The 16,128-nt window shown below is 38.0% G+C and overlaps 2 protein-coding genes across 3 annotated transcripts; both read left to right on the top strand.

Moving 5' to 3' along the window:
• Nucleotides 1–1,104: 1,104 nt before the first annotated feature.
• Nucleotides 1,105–1,972, top strand: LOC149663510 (putative inhibitor of apoptosis). Its single transcript, XM_089841876.1, has 3 exons — nucleotides 1,105–1,431; nucleotides 1,541–1,669; nucleotides 1,862–1,972. Exons 1-3 carry the CDS (start codon nucleotides 1,105–1,107, stop codon nucleotides 1,970–1,972), a joined length of 567 nt encoding a protein of 188 aa, XP_089698002.1.
• Nucleotides 1,973–5,313: 3,341 nt separating this feature from the next.
• Nucleotides 5,314–6,098, top strand: LOC149663509 (uncharacterized). 2 transcript variants are annotated; one of them, XM_089842097.1, is made up of 3 exons: nucleotides 5,314–5,508; nucleotides 5,571–5,789; nucleotides 5,872–6,098. In XM_089842097.1, exons 1-3 carry the CDS (start codon nucleotides 5,351–5,353, stop codon nucleotides 6,032–6,034), a joined length of 540 nt encoding a protein of 179 aa, XP_089698223.1. In that variant the 5' UTR covers nucleotides 5,314–5,350; the 3' UTR covers nucleotides 6,035–6,098. The 2 variants fall into 2 exon arrangements, with proteins under 2 accessions (XP_089698223.1, XP_089698224.1); XM_089842098.1 differs by having other exon boundaries at nucleotides 5,315–5,508; nucleotides 5,571–5,800.
• The last annotated feature ends 10,030 nt before the right edge of the window (nucleotides 6,099–16,128 follow it).

The following is a 16,128-nucleotide window of genomic DNA, read 5'->3' as shown; positions in this document are numbered from 1 at the left end:
CGTAGTGATGGCAGCACGGACCTTATCGTTAAAGAACTGGCCATAACCACCGTCGAGGCAAAGCCGGCAACCATTTCCTGGACATTCGCGCCGCCGTACAATAAATCCCACGTGGCGATTTCAAAACAACGCCAGAACCAATGGGTCTCGCGTAATCTGCACCGACTGGACTGGACCGCTGGCCTAACCTCTTACAGCAAACTCGACGAATGCCTCGCCGCCGGTCTTCAAGGGGTCGACCTGATCTTTTCAAAGGTTGACGCCAAAGTCGCCTTTCTATCGGACCGCCTCAACAGAATCGTTCACGACTTGAACGACTTCAAGTGCCCGAAAGCCACCATCGCGGACATTGTCGCTCTTCCCGTACGCTGTTTGTACCCACACCCGTCCGGTGAACACCGAACCGCTTGCGCCTTTGAAAAGACTTTAATTTACGCCCTATGGGCTCATTCTAACAAAGCCGAAATTAATATTTCGTGCAATCTAGACATTCTTAATGAATTTTATATGTAATAAAATTATATGTAAATTATTAATAAATGTATTTTTCTCTAAAAACGCTTTTATTTTTCCAACATACACATATTACAGTTTGAAATAGGGTCTATTTTTTCTAGCAAGGAGAGCGAACGTGTCTAAACACGTATTTTTTCGTAAGGACCCATTAGTCGGGGTTGTTGTTGTTAAGGAACCGGGACGAATGGGCCTCATTTCTAATAAAACCGAGATGATGTAACCTTGACACACTTAAAGTATTTTAGTTAGAGTATGCAAGTCTAGGCACGTATTAGGGTTAGTTCCAGTTATAGGTTGGGTTCTAGTTATAGGTTGGGTTCTAATTAAAGTTAGAATCTGGCCTCTTTCAATCGGTGAACAGGTCTGGGCAAAGACGGGCGAAGTTTTTTTGGTTAGTTCTAGTTTGGTGTGGGGGTGGAATGGGGGTAGGTTCTTGTTATAGGTTAGTTTGAGTTTAGTTCTAGTTACCATCAAGGGGGAAGGAAAGAGGGCAAACGAGTCTGGGCATGAATTATTTTAGCCGCTAGGGTGGTGTACATGTTTTTCATATAAGCAAACGGGTAAGGCCGTTGGGCTTCATAACCTAGTATGAACGCCGAGGCGAAAAGACGTGAAAGTTTCTATCACTGGAAGGCTCCGTACACAAACGCCAGAGATCTAGCTAGAGACGGATTTTTCTATTTATATGGTCACGATACCGTAGAGTGTTATTTTTGTCACGGTATATTAAAAGGCTGGAAACCTCGGGACTCTGTGCACGAAGAACAGAAACGTCACTTTCCTAGTTGCCCCTTCATCTGCGGACTTCCAACAGACAACGTACCGATCGAAGACGACAAGGGCCACGACGTTCCACCCACCGCCATCCGTTCTGATTATATGGAGTTTCGCATTCCAAAGTCTGTCATCCAAAAGGCAATTTTGGATACCTACGTCAAAGAAATTTTCAGCGACCCCAAGAACCGCGATATGCTGAACGGGACATGAATTCGGAAAAGCCCGTTTAAAAACTTTCCAATCATAGACGTCGCTTTACGTTGATGCCGCTGAACTAGCGCGAGACGGGTTTTATTTAGACCACACGAGCCGTAGAGATACCTTCAGATGTTTCTTTTGCCACGGTACTCTTCAAGTATGGACAACCTCGGAATCGGTAAACGATAAGCATAGACAATTGTACCCCGACTGTCCATTCATTTTCGGGCAAAAAACGCTAGTCCACACGGACCATACCTTCAGATGTTTCTTTTGCCACGGTACTCTTCAAGTATGGACAACCTCGGAATCGGTACGCGATAAACATAGACAATTGTACCCCGACTGTCCCTTCATTCTCGGGAAACAGACGTTCAATGTGCCTATCGAATCATTAGTATACGTTACTTCGGAAAACGAGGACTATATCTGCCTTATCAAGAAAACGACTCGAGACGAAGCCTTGGCTAAAAGACTTTAACAATGGTGAAAAAAAGTTACTTTTTGTCCTTTAATCGTAATATATAAAATACCTTACGAGGATCGTTTGAACTATTATTATATCGATAAATTGCATTTTAACGAACGCATCCTTAATATTAATAATTTACTCGAAAAAATACTTTATGTAAAAAAAAATAAAAAATTGTAAAAATATTCAATGCCTCTTGATTTATACATACATAGCGCAAAACTAAAAATTCGGGAGAGAATGCAAAACTAAAAATTCGGGAGAGAAATTCGGAGAGGGAAAGTTTAAAACGAGAGAGAGAGTTGACCTATATAAAAGCGCGCATCCTAAACTTAGCTAGAGAGGGAACTCCCCAGCCTTGTACATGTATTTGGAGGAAACTTAGGTAGAGAGAAAGAGCTCTCCCCCGCAATGACAGCGCTCTCGCAGGCCTGGAGCTCGGGCGAAAGAGAAAGTGAGAGAGACGGTGAAAAAAAATACAGTGGCGGGAAAGGAGCCAGGGTAAAGAGAAGGTGAAATAAAGAGACGGTGAAAGTCAGCGAAATAAAGAGACGGTGAAAAACAGCGAAATAAAGAGACGGTGAAATAAAGAGACGGTGAAAGTCACCACCAGGTGAGGGGGGCAAAAAGAACCACCCCCTCCGGGGGCGGAATTGAAGGGGGCAAAAAGTACCGGGGGGCAAAAACTTCGACCCACCCTTCGCGGGTATATCGGATGGGGGAAAAAAATTCATCCCCCCTACCCTCCGCTGCCCGCGGGTATCGCGGCCTACTTTTCTCTGTCATCTGCTGCATAATTCAACTGATTTTCACCCTGAACGCTCATATTTGAAGCGTTTTGGTCAACATGCATGTCATGACTGCAATCCACTGGAAGCGCAGCGGAAGCACGTGGCACCGCATCACAGCCATCGTTGATCAGCGCAAGTGGATCTGGTACGCTCAGTAATTAATTGGGAATCAATGAATTTTCCCCGCCATCGATATTTTGTGTCCCACAAATATAATCCTCGTTCATTGTCGAAATATCAATGTGTTTGTAAAAAGGATTAATTTTTTCAGCACACTGAAAGCTTTCAACACTTTTTCGAGGCAAACAACCTGCTGCCAAACCTTTTTGTCCGCAGTGGGAACGCCATTCACCAAGATATGCAGTTCGTGATTTTTGGGCAACGTCTTTTGAATCATCTTCAATTTTTTTCCACTAGAATTGGAAGATAAATTACTCTTCCCTTTAAAGCTTTAACCGTACCAAACTTCACGTTGGAATTGGTTTTAGTGCCTAACCGCACCACAGCGTCGAAGGGCTTCACAAGCTGAATTAAAACTTTGTCGAACATGTTTAAATTGGTGACATCTGGCGGAGGATTGTCAACCGCCAAGTTGTTCAGAAAACATCTAATAGGAACTTTACTCTTTCCCAAATCCGTAGCGCAGTAACGACATAGAAGCATGTCCGCTTCTCTAGCGTCCGAATTATTCATTATCCAGCCAGCTCTTAAAATCAGATAGGCCTCGTTATCAAAAACAGCACTGTTTACTAGTTTTTCTACAGCTCTTAAATCAGTTTTTTTCAGTAATCTAAAACAGCAGTCGCAGGGCGTGTCGTGAAACTCGTTGGTGTTTAGCATTGCCCGAGCGAATTGATTCTCGTAAAGACTCAAGATTTCACCTTCATCGAGAGTCGGCCGAGGAGCGTTAACGCTTCCTGTGGGAGTATTGTTTTGTTCGTCATTTAAATTTTTCCCACGTGTGGCTAGGATTTTTCTCGATTGCACCATGACATTCGTCAGAGAATCGTAATCACCACTTTCAATTTCAGTTGAAATTTTAGTTAACGCGTTGAGCAACGCTTTGACTTGATAGATCTTATTGAGAATAGTTCTAATTCCCGAATAGTGTGGAGCCAATTCAGCGAAAGAACGCAAATGACTTTGGCACTCTTCGCTATCAGCGCAGTAGGAGGTGTGTCCTAGGAACGGAACTATCCTCACCACTATTTCGTCCCCATCTGGTGGTATAAACACGTTTGATTTTTTGCAAAAATCTTTTCTTAATTCGCAAAGGTCCAAATGAGACTCAAAAATTTTAGTCAAAGATTTTTCATTAGCATTGGCAACTGTGTTTACGAAAGCTAGTACTTTTGCAACGGCTCGAGTTCGAACATTACAAATATCACTGCATTCCCAATATACAGTTTTGTTTTGGGTTTCAATAAACCCCCCTTCATTGATCACAAAATTTGCTTTCGGATTCTTCTCTTCAGTTTCAACAATTTTGAAAAGATTCGTAACAATTCCCGACTCATTAACTTGTAAAACTCGTTCAACGTTACTAGTTGCGTTATTGTTTTTTATGTAAACGAAATTTCCCATTTCGTCAACAAACAATTCTTTAGTCGAACTGGTAGCACGGTCTCTCAGAACTTTTCGTACACGACCATCAGAATCCAATTGAAAAATTTTGCCGTAATGTGACTTCATCGTCATTTTTCAATATTTTACCATTATTTCCAATCAGATAATAGGAAGTTTCATGAAAATAGGCCTCTTTCTTGCTACTGTGAAGCCTTTTCCCACCCACAACTTCTGCCAAATTGCCAAGATCAATGGACCCAATTTTTTTGATTTTCTCAACAAAATCCTTAAATTCACTAACAACCCCCGTTAGTTGGGCGTGGTAAGCCGAATATAATTGCCTTTTTAAATGCAATATTCTACCAGCTAGCACTTGGCATTTTAGCTTGTGAGAGATAGACTTCGTGCCTCTATTTTTGGTCTCGGTGCCAAAAGAGTTTGACGCCCCCAATCGTTGAGTTAGACGTTTGACTAGAAACCTTTTATAGCTTGATATACTATAAGTGATTTGTTATCGATTCCTTAACTAAAAATAATACTTGTTTGCATATTAAAAAAATTATGAAATAGCTGTGAAACTTTTAAAAAATAAAAAAGACGCCGAATTTGGTCGATTTTCAAAAATTTTAAACAAGGACTGCCGACCAATCAGAGAGCGCCCTCTTTCGAACCGATTAAAAGGGCAAAATCGCGCGCTTTCGCGGCGCGCTTACCCATCCTTTTCTGAGGCGTAAATTGTAGAACGGAGGCGCTTTAGAGTTTAGACACCGAGCTTTCTTAATTATATCAGATAAAAACTCAAAATACATCAGAATAGTACTTCTTTCTAAGGTTATACGCCATATTTATTAAAAATTTCGGTTTAGTTTTATAAGTGAGCGGAGAAAACTACTATAAACATCTGCTAAACGCCAAGGCTTAGTGGTGAGTGACAATTTCCTTTTTATAATGCAAAACTGCAAAAGTGCAAATGTACCAAATATATATATTATCCATATAAAAATGTTAATCTAACGATATTAGGTTAATTATGGAACCAAATGTAGAAGAATTAGGGATACACCCGTACAACTTTGAGCCATTGTTGTTGGACCACCCTGAATTCCTTGAAAATTCCAGTGAAAGCGATGAAAATGATAATGATAATGGCATAAATATTCCCAATGAACGTGTAGGCAACACAACATGGTTAGTCATTTTTAATTTGCTTCTGCTTAGTGGATTTGTAAAGGAATTTTGTTATATACTAGGTGTACCTGTAACCATTGCGTTCCCATGAACACAGTTCATGAAAGTTTGTGTTGCCGTGAAATGGAGAAGGTGGTTTCAAACACCCCGGATTTGGATTGTGTTGTGAACTGGAGGCGTTTCCAGCTAAATTGTCTCGATTTAGACGTTGTCGGTCCAGCGTACTACGCGTATGCTGATGATACTAATGACCGTCACGAGGACAACGTTAACATTCACGAGTTAGTTCTGGGTGTGAATCTGAACTTCATATGAAAGAGCATTTCTCTTTTGAGACAATTTCTGATGCTTATTTATTTTTAGGCGTTATAGATACGTAGCTTACCGGCAATTTATACGCATAATTTTTAAGCGTTTGGGCCATAAACGCCGCACCCCTATCCCAAGCTGTGCCATTGCTAAGATTCGGCAGACATGGCCATCAGAAGAGTATTGTGGGTTTAAATACCCAAGTTTTGGTGATTAATTAATCTCCAGCAGGTAGTTTTTGTGATTTTATAAATAAGAAATTTGTAAAATGTATATCATAAACTTGAATTTTGATGTGTCAGGGTCAAATAAAATAATACTTTCATTACCTGTTATTTATCAGAATAAAACATGTGGGTGGAATTTAAGATAAGACATTATCAAGTACCAATGAATAGTTATTACAAGCTATGTTTGCTCTATTACCAATGTAAATTTGAGTTTAATAAATGCTAGAAAGGAATCTACAAGACTAGAATCTACAATCGAAAATAGGGATAGTTATATAGTAAATTAGTCCAGACCTTCTATACATTAATAAAAAATGTCTTCGTGGACAAAGACTTGAAAAAGTAAATGATAAGAAAACAAAATGGAATGACCGAAGTAACAGATATTAATCTTTTTCTTTAAAGACATGATTATAAAACATCAATTATTTTAAAAAAAATACTTATCTTCGTTTTTTTCACCAAAATTACATTTGCATTGTTTTCGAAAGACAGATTATTCATTCTATATATCCTTTGTGGTATTAACAGTTTTCGAATGAAAAGGATTAGAATAAATATCCGAGTATGGATATGGGTTATTTTTAAAGGTTTCTCTTTTCGAACTATAAGGCAAAACGTTGTTTAAAACGACTAAATGCAACCGAAGGAAGAAATTTTATCTTTCATCATGTTTGATATTTTAAACCTCGCTTTAGGGTGCTTTGGTTTTGGGTCGATGATTTAAAATGTTTTATAAATGAATCATTAAAATCTGGATAAAAGACATTATTAACAAAAAACCTTTGGAATATTAATGAGTGCGTGAGAACTGTTTTAAAAGTTGTTATTGAATTAGTTTGGTATGACTTCAACTCGCTATGAGGAACACATTGTAGAGCAACCGTATAACAAGAAACACGTAAATGGACACCAACAAATGGTGGGGTACGTATTTATTTCATTATTGGGCTTAGTTTCCAGTATTAAAACGTATTGTAGTTCAAATGAAAAGCTGCAATCCTTTTAAATATCACTAACGAGGAACTGTTTCTATCATGGTCTACAGTTGAAATCTAGCTGTAAATATAAACGATGTCGCATGTTTCTGTTATATAGTAAATCTTTGACACGAACCATTTTGAAAAGAATGGAAAATTTGATGATACAAAATTTTTGTGCAAATGTAATTTTGGTGAAAAAAACGAAGATAAGTATTTTTTTTCAAATAATTGATGTTTTATAATCATGTCTTTAAAGAAAAAGTTTAATATCTGTTACTTCGGTCATTCCATTTTGTTTTCTTATCATTTACTTTTTGAAGTCTTTGTCCACGAAGACATTTTTTATTAATATCTGTTCCTTCAGTCTTCATTTTAATTAAGATTGTTAAGAAACTGTGGCATTATTAAAATCTGCACTAAGCACAAACATAAATATAGGGGAGGGTAAGTACAAGGGACCTAATATTGCTAGTTAGTTACTAATGCTTTCAGGTACCACTTAATCAGTTATCACCAATGTGATTAATTTATCACTGAAAACATCAAATTTTCATAATAAAATTATTTTGGCCTTTCCTTATCCCCTGGCTTTGAGTATTAAAATATTTAAAATAACTCAGAGGATTATCTAGAATCATTTCTACTGATATTTCAAATTCCGAAGAATGAGAGTCATCGTTTTGAGTCTTTCAGATGACTGGCTTGGACTTATGTTGCTGGTATTTGGTTTTCGTTGTAGCAGTGTAACCAGGGATAAGGGAGTTGAGATGGATTGCAAATGATGATGGGCGACCTACGGCACCGTATCTCTCGCAATGCACCTCGCGCACGCCCCTACCCTTCGGTAGGCGATTGCTAAGTGCTGCCGCGTAGCGCCATTTTATTTGTATCAGAGCTAGCTTCTAATTTTAAGATAGAGGGGGCGCCCTTTACAATTTCATCGGTACGAGTGTACGACCCTACCTAACCGCTGAGGATGCTGGGAGGACTACGATGCCGTACGTGGGGGTACACAGGCAACGCTATAGGTATGGGGGTTTGTACTCCATTCCTCTCTCATTCATGGTGTAACTGAGACAAAGTTTCTTCCTGCAAGCATAGCCCACTCGATCCGCGCTCATGGACGCAAGCTGCTCGCGCTATATAATAATATTTGACCACGTCGTCTGCTAAACTTGGGAATTGGACAATTAAACTTTTTGAGTTAATGTCTGGACTCTGGTTACCCTTGCATTTTCTTAGTGGTCCCGTGGTTTTATTTTTAAACTGGTCATTTGCCCTGTGCCATCGCCTTATTTCCCACACTGGACAAGGAAGCATTTCTCATGAAGGATAATGGCCATCATTATTGTGTAAGAGACAGCCTGGCAGCCCCGTATTTGTTTATCCTGCCCATAGCCCACTAGATCACGCGTAACACTACGCAAGATGCAGAGCAGCGTCCGTGAGCATGGATCGAGTGGGCTATGCCCTGCCTGGCCAAGTCAGCTGACTTAGGTGAAATATTTATTACTTCTATGCGACTTAATTCTAGACAAGAGCCAAATTTGCTTATTAAATTCAAAAAAAAAAACAAATTTCGACCGTTTTTCCTCTCTTCAGAAATTTTGTAATGATGGTGTGTTACATACTTATCCAAATTTTATATTAATTAATGAACTCACTGTACATCCCTTTAATATGTAATTTCGCGCTCGGAAGAGGCTGAATTAAAAATATTGATTTGATGACAGGAATTAGTGATAGTGTGATTGAATCTATCATTTATTTTGCCAGCAAAAAACGTATCTTCGTATTGGTAACCCTTGTCTAGAAACCAGGGAATGAACCCTTCCGCGTAGTTTGAATTAATCTACTTTACACGTCAAAAATGTATCTAATTTAAACAAAAACGTTTATTCTAAATAGCGGTTATAAATAGTAATTAAAAACGTAACTGTTACCTAATAAAAATGATTGCAAGAGCCGGGATAAAAAACTGGTTTGTCAGCAGGGTTTAGTGATCGTGTGATTTAATCTATCAATTATTTTACCACTAATTTAAACAAACAAAATGACCTACGCAGTGGTTACCGTTGACCGCTTTCACCAGATATAATCACTGTAGTGTTTATCGTTGGTAATCTGGCCATTGTTTATTGTTTTCTTAGGTAACGTTAGAATGAGCGCAAAATAATTAATAATTCAATTGTTACCAAGTACAAATGATTGGAAGGACCTGAATTAAAAATATTGGTTGATTTGGTAACAGGGTTTAGTGATAGTGTGATTGAATCTATCATTTATTTTACCAGTAAAAAACGTATCTTCGTAGCGGTAACCGTTGCCTGACGGCACCAGTCGAGAAACCAGGGAACGAACCCTTGTGCGTAGTTTGCATTGATCTACTTTAAACAACAAAAATTGATTTAATTTAAACAAATTACCTAATTAGCGGCTATCGTTGGCCAATTGCACCAGGTGAAACACCTTAAAACGAACGCAACACGGCCAATTGGTCTCTAGTCTACAATAGTACAATCAGCCTGTCTTGAACTTTTGACCGAGGCTTAGTAAAATCAGTGAATTTAAAAATTATCGGCTAAATCTTAACTTTAAATTCTTTTGTATTAAATTATAATGAAGTTTAACTTACGAGAATAAAATAAAATTGGGACTAATTAACCCCTTCTTTTAGATGAAAAGTGAAAAAATTAGCCTTAAGCTCGCCCATAAACAGAGCGGACGACGCATTTAGTAAACAAAAAACTTCGCTCTATTAGCGGTAAAACAGCGTAAGTCCAACAGTACGTTTCTCTATGATTTTAGCTAGGATTATACCACGCAAGTCCACCAGAATAAAAGGTCGTAAGTTTAAGTATGTGCTTAAAAGTACAAAAAGTAATACTTAATATTAATTGTTTTCAATAAAACTTCGAAAGGCACCAGTTTAATGTTCAAACTTTCATTTAAAACCATTTTCAGACCTATCGAATAAATAGTCTTCAAAAAATGGTCGAGTGGGTTTGGCCATAACAGCAAACATTTCCCATGTTATTCCTATGGGAAAATTTCCATTTTTTTGCCAAAATGTCTTAATTTTTTTATGGAAATGAAAACCACCCTTAGCAACTTTATTTTCTATGAAAAAACTAATGGGTGCATCTTTTTGAAATTTTAACCACATATTGAGGACCCGAATTGTAGTTCGGTGGAATTTTTCAAAACAATTAATACAATACAAAAAAAACTGCATCCAAACAAAAAACCCTCCTTATACATTAAGAGCAGTATGAGGTCTTATCTATGAGAGCTACCGCTCTCCTAGAATTCACAGGTTTCAAGCTAGATCAGATGTTCCAGGGTGTTTATAGTTGATATAGTGTTGGAGGGAGAGAGACGTGAATGGTCCATACTCTATCCTTAATTTCGGACTATCCCCATTGAACGGATTTGTTATCGTTTCCAAGTCAACGCTGAACGTGAAAGTACGTACGAAATGAATGTGTTTAGCTGTGCTGGAGGAGGAAGTTCAGCGAAACAAAAAGAGGATTGTATGTCGGCAACGGAACGGTTCTTTCGTGCATTTATAACCTTCATTGAATAAACACTATAATTGCAATTATTGTTTTATGGATACACTAGCTGTTGCCCGCGGCGTCGTTCGAGTTCCATCAAATAAAGAAGGGTTTTTAAGTTTTTGGCCGCCATTTATAAAGATGGCAACAAATAGAACCCAAAAAACCTTTCAGCCCGTCTATAAGTGTACTAAATATTTGTGAAATCGGTTGAAACGCACGGACTTTGTTGCATAGAGAAGATCTTTTACATTTCTGGGCGCCATTTATTAAGATGGCGGCGGATTGGAAAAATCTTTCTTAGTACTCGTCTTCTACTTATGATTAACGTTCCTGCAAATTTTCAGCCTTCTAGGGCAAGCTATTTGGGCTGGGCGTTGATTATCAGTCAGTCAAGACTTTGATTTATATAGATATATAAGAAGATAATATGTAGGAATAGTGTTTAGGAAATTTTTTCTCCCTAATTCACTTAGAAATAGCCCTCCCAAAAACCAAGAGTAATATATGAGTCATGTCTCAAGATGTATTTTCTTTTTAAAATGTTATTGTTGATCTTTACATTCAAAAACTAATTGAATCTTGATCTGAATTTTGAAATTAATTCACTTTTACTAACATCCTTTGAATACAAAGATGATAGCGTGGCTGCTTTTGATGGTGAAGTGACTAAATCCGTAGCCACGGGGTGCAGAACGGCTTGTTCATAAGCCAGTTCCATTAGTTTTTCGACATATTCTGCAAGATAATTAGAAAGGAGATAATTATTTTAGGAAACTGTTGCCCGTTACCTCTATCTAAACACGCATTGAGATAACATGTATCAGTTTAAATATGCTGATAATTTGAGGCATATGAAATTTAATTTACCATATGTGCTTTCTTCTAACACTTTCTTTACTGTAGCAATGCCACCTTTAGCTTTAGGGTAATTTATGTAATATTCTTCTACTCCTTCAGCTGTTACAGCTTGTTTTTTTACCATTTTCATTATAGTGAAGGGCAGCAAGGCATACCGTACGTTTCAAATTTACATTTGTGATTATCATACTTAGCAACTAAGAAACTACCGATTATTTTTGAATCCAACAAACCTCGAGTACATGGAATCTTTCGTAAAATGATACATTTTTGGACAAAATGAATTGAGAACGGAGTGAAACACTTCCACCGAGTAGGTTTGATATTTGGTTGAAAGCTGGCAAATAGCCGCAAGCGTATATGGGTTATTTATGACTTTGCTAACTTCCTCAAATAGTTTAGTTCCTAACAAAGGTAAAGAAACTTAGGTTGGACAATAGGCTGCTACCAAAAGAATTATTTACCTCTTTGAAGCCATACTCTCTCATCTTTCTTTTCAATTGGCCCATGCATACATCTTGGAAATTCCTTAGAATGTCCTTCGTGAACGTCAGTAATGTGATTTAGTAGTGAGACCCACTTAGCTATTCTTTCATCTTTGGTTGACGATGATGCCGCAATCCAGTATACGTGATTAGTTATCCCGGGTATCCACCAATTTACTGCATTGTTCTTTTTAATTTTACCAATTGCAACTAATTTAATCTTTATTTCTAAACATAAAACAGAATTAATTGGGTGCGTAAAATAGTCTATAGTTGTCAAACAACTCAAATCATATCCGACTCCTACTTTTGGCAACGTGCCAATTATCAAACTCGTGAGCAATATCAGCGTGTTTGTCCCTCAGATAAGCTATCACTCCTTGATTACGATCTGTGACAATTTTCCCAATGACAATCATCATGTTTGAGAAAAATTTCAATCCTCTTTTCAAACCCTCTAGTTCCATTTGGTTAGAGGAAGTTACTTCAGTTGACTAAAATTAGGGGTAATTTTATTTTAAATATCCAATAAAAGTAGGCAAGTATTTTAGTACTTGAACAATTTCAATATGAACAATTTTGTTAGTTTCCGCATCCATAAAAGTATATGTTCCATACTTTGCCGAAAAACCAGGGCTATCAGCTCGGCCATCACCACAAAGGGTGTATTTCTTCAAGGGATCTAAGAGTAGTAGTTTTTCTTGTTCGGCAACCCAGAACTACATGGTTTTTATTAGAAAAGAGCGAAAACATCCAACATCTATTCAAGAGCATACCTTTTCTATTAGGGGATGAAACATCCTTTGATAAATGAAATACATTCTTGTTGAAAAAACTTTAATATTCAAGTTTTTAAAAACTCTCAAACACTTCGCAGGTATTTCTCCTGAGAAAAACATTGATGCTGCCAGTAGGTAATTCCCCCACGTAGTTAGTCCAAATCTAGGTTGGCTTTCCCAAATGTCCTCGTGACCCGCTAAACATTCAGTCGTCACTGTCAAACATGTTCCTGAAACCTTTCTACTCAAATGGATGATTGGGTTTTGGCAGTCTGGTTTTCGGCAAAATTTGAATAGGAGGAGCAATTGGGAGAGAAAACCCAAGTATTTATCCTCTAGGTGTGGTTTGGTTTCAGGAACAAACCCCTCTGAACATCTAGCTCAACATATTTGTAAAATTAGAAAACCTGAACATAAGTGTAAAACGTTGTATACTAACTCGTCTTCTGACTCTATTTCTTCACTTTCTTGAGTACCAGAAGGACTAGGCTCGTATGACGAACTTGAATCAATACCCAATGCAAGAGTAGATCCCGAAGAACCAATGGGTTCCGGCACTAGTTCCTCATGGAAAATATCCTCATCATCAGAAAAAACAGGGTCCTCAAAGCAATCTTCTTCAATAGAACTCTTTTGGCATTTTGTCCTTTTTTTCATCTGGCATTTCGCTTTGTTTTTCATCTAATAAGTCAAAGAATATTGCAGAGGTTAGAACAATACCTGAAGAAAACCATTTCTTTATTACTTGGAAATTTTTGGTTGAATTCATTCTTGATTCAGAGCCAGCAGATGTTCCAACATTTCCAAAAGTTTCTTTGCTATCCATCTTGGTGCATTTTTGAACTTTGAGAGATAAAATGGGTCCCCAAACACTTGGTACAGCCGTTCTTTTCAAATATTTCCGAATTTCACTGGAACCATATGAACTTGGTGTGAAATGCCTTGAGCACACTCTCAACTTTTCTCGGGGAACCCAGTCATCACGTTTATCCAATGCCATGCACCATAATTTTCTATTCTCAGGAAATTTTGGAAAATGATGTAATTGGATATCTTCCGCCTTGGCGTTTTCCGCGGTAATAGGGCAACCTCGTACTGCGCAAATTGCGCTTGACATGATGATATTTGTCACTGGCTTTTGTTTATCACTTCAACTGCGAACACATTCGTTAGATTAACATTTTTATATGGATAATATATATATTTGGTACATTTGCAGTTTTGCATTATAAAAAGGAAATTGTCACTCACCACTAAGCCTTGGCGTTTAGCAGATGTTTATAGTAGTTTTCTCCGCTCACTTATAAAACTAAACCGAAATTTTTAATAAATATGGCGTAAAACCTTAAAAAGAAGTACTATTCCGATGTATTTTGAGTTTTTATCTGATATAATTAAGAAAGCTGGGTCTCTAAACTCTAAAGCGCCTCTGTTCCACAATTTACGCCTCAGAAAAGTATGGGTAAGCGCGCCGCGAAAGCGCGCGATTTTGCCCTTTGAATAGGTTCGAAAGAGGGCGCTCTCTGATTGGTCGGCAGTCCTTGTTTAAAATTTTTGAAAATCGACCAAATTCGTCGTCTTTTTTTATTTTTTAAAAGTTTCACAGCTATTTCATAATTTTTTTAATATGCAAAGAAGTATTATTTTTAGTTAAGGAATCGATAAAAAATCACTTGATTTTCCTCTTCACCCTCCCTTTAAAGAGGTATACAAAGCATAGGGAGTATACTCTAAATCAGACGACATTTTACATCCAATAAGGATATACTTGTACACATTAAAATCATCCGATGGGGGGAAAACGGGAAATGAAGAGATAAAACTTTGCAGGGATATTACCTTTACGTGTTTGTAAAGGCCCAATTTTCTACTCCTCAACTGTATACCCTCTATGTTCAAAGCCAGATTCACAACAGGGTTGCCGTGTAAACACTAGCCTCTCGTTTCACCTTAACGATTTTCTTAGTTTGTTACACATGACTCTTAAGGTTTCATAACACCAAAGCTTATTTGTGGCTACACGCACTGAAAGGCACCATGAAAACACGAAGCTATAATCCGATTACGATCAGACCTTTCACTGATCTGGGCTGCGTTCAGCAGAGCTCACCAAAAAAGACAGCGGATTTTGGAAAACGTTAACCGGCGAGCTCTGTCGTCATAGCTTTGCTGAACGCTTTTCTCCGGTCATCGGTGTTTTAAAAATTACGCTAGCGCAATAATGAATACAGCGTGCAAGGTACCAAGGCTTAACAAAAATTGTATGATAACATATTTATAGAGATAGATAAGAACAACTTTTAAGGCCGGTTTACAAAGGCGCGAGAAAGCCCAAAATTGGAAGCCGAAAGTATATGCCTGACGCTTAATCGGATTTTTAGTTCTCACGAGATCGTTCACACGCGCGCGATAGCTGAACAGAAACGGGCTTTTAATGACGTATTAGGCTGAATTTGTGAACGAGCTCCCGATCTGCCACGGCAGATATTCTCGCGTGATGGGTGTCAGCGTTTAGCTCTAGCGAAATGTCACGTGCCTATGACAACCAATGGGAGGCAATGTTGTATTTCGTCTGCTTAAGCGTCGTATGAACGTGGGTTCAAAGGGAAAATAGGGGACTGAAAATGTCATTAAAAGAGAAAAAAGAGCAACACAAGGCATTAAAGTCCTCAATCAGGCAAAAAGATGCTGAAAGAAAGGAAACACTTATTAATGTCATCACAAATTACCCGGAAATCTGGGATAAAACAAATGTCAACTACCGAGACCAAAATGTACAAGGTGTAAAATGGCAAGAAGTATCAGCCATAATGAAGATGTCTGGTCAGTATTAGTAAACGTATTGTAATTCGTATAGTTCAAAAATGTAATTGGACACACCTTACATTGCTTCAATAGTCAAGGACGTTAAGAATATGTGGAAGTACTTGAAGGACCAATTCCGTACAAATTTCCATGCCATAAGTCAAAAAATGTCCGGCCAACAATACGTGGAAGAGTCTGATATAAATTTAGCTAAATGGCCCTTTTTCAGACAGCTAATGTTTTTGAAGGATGTGGTTACTCGTCGAGAGTAAGTATTTGGTCGTTTAATATAATCGTTATGGACATAACTTAAACAATATAACAACCACGCCAATTGAACACATTAGCACCGTGTCAAACATTCAAGAATGTGGTAATGAGACCAATGATGAAAATGATGGTGAAGACGCGGACAAAGTAAGTACATAGCTTAAGCAAGTACCCCACCCATACGTGTAGCTACCGCACAGTGTTTTTACCCAAGACACTAGGGACGGTCTAGTACCACTAGATGTGGTAGTTAGGTAAACTGAACTGCAAATCACTGCAGGTACTTAAGTCAATTGGATGTGAAACACTCTGGGATGAAGACATTGACAGCAGAGAAGAAC

This window comes from Phalangium opilio, unplaced genomic scaffold (genome assembly GCF_054372755.1).
Source record: "Phalangium opilio isolate 3A_F unplaced genomic scaffold, DU_Popi_V2 ptg000061l_1, whole genome shotgun sequence".
Lineage (NCBI taxonomy): Eukaryota > Metazoa > Arthropoda > Arachnida > Opiliones > Phalangiidae > Phalangium > Phalangium opilio.
The sequence above is the reverse complement of the archived record's forward strand: the minus strand, read 5'-3'. Positions and strand labels throughout refer to the sequence as shown.

Bases quoted from the DNA above. Each gene is read 5' to 3' on its own strand.
- LOC149663510 (XM_089841876.1), top strand. From the start codon at position 1,105: ATGAACGCCGAGGCGAAAAGACGTGAAAGTTTCTATCACTGGAAGGCT. The intron at 1,432-1,540 runs GCAATTTTGGAT...TTCCAATCATAG, and splicing joins CAAAGTCTGTCATCCAAAAG to ACGTCGCTTTACGTTGATGC. The intron at 1,670-1,861 runs GTAAACGATAAG...CTCGGGAAACAG, and splicing joins TATGGACAACCTCGGAATCG to ACGTTCAATGTGCCTATCGA.
- LOC149663509 (XM_089842097.1), top strand. From the start codon at position 5,351: ATGGAACCAAATGTAGAAGAATTAGGGATACACCCGTACAACTTTGAG. The intron at 5,509-5,570 runs GTTAGTCATTTT...GTTATATACTAG, and splicing joins CGTGTAGGCAACACAACATG to GTGTACCTGTAACCATTGCG. The intron at 5,790-5,871 runs GTTAGTTCTGGG...ATTTATTTTTAG, and splicing joins GACAACGTTAACATTCACGA to GCGTTATAGATACGTAGCTT.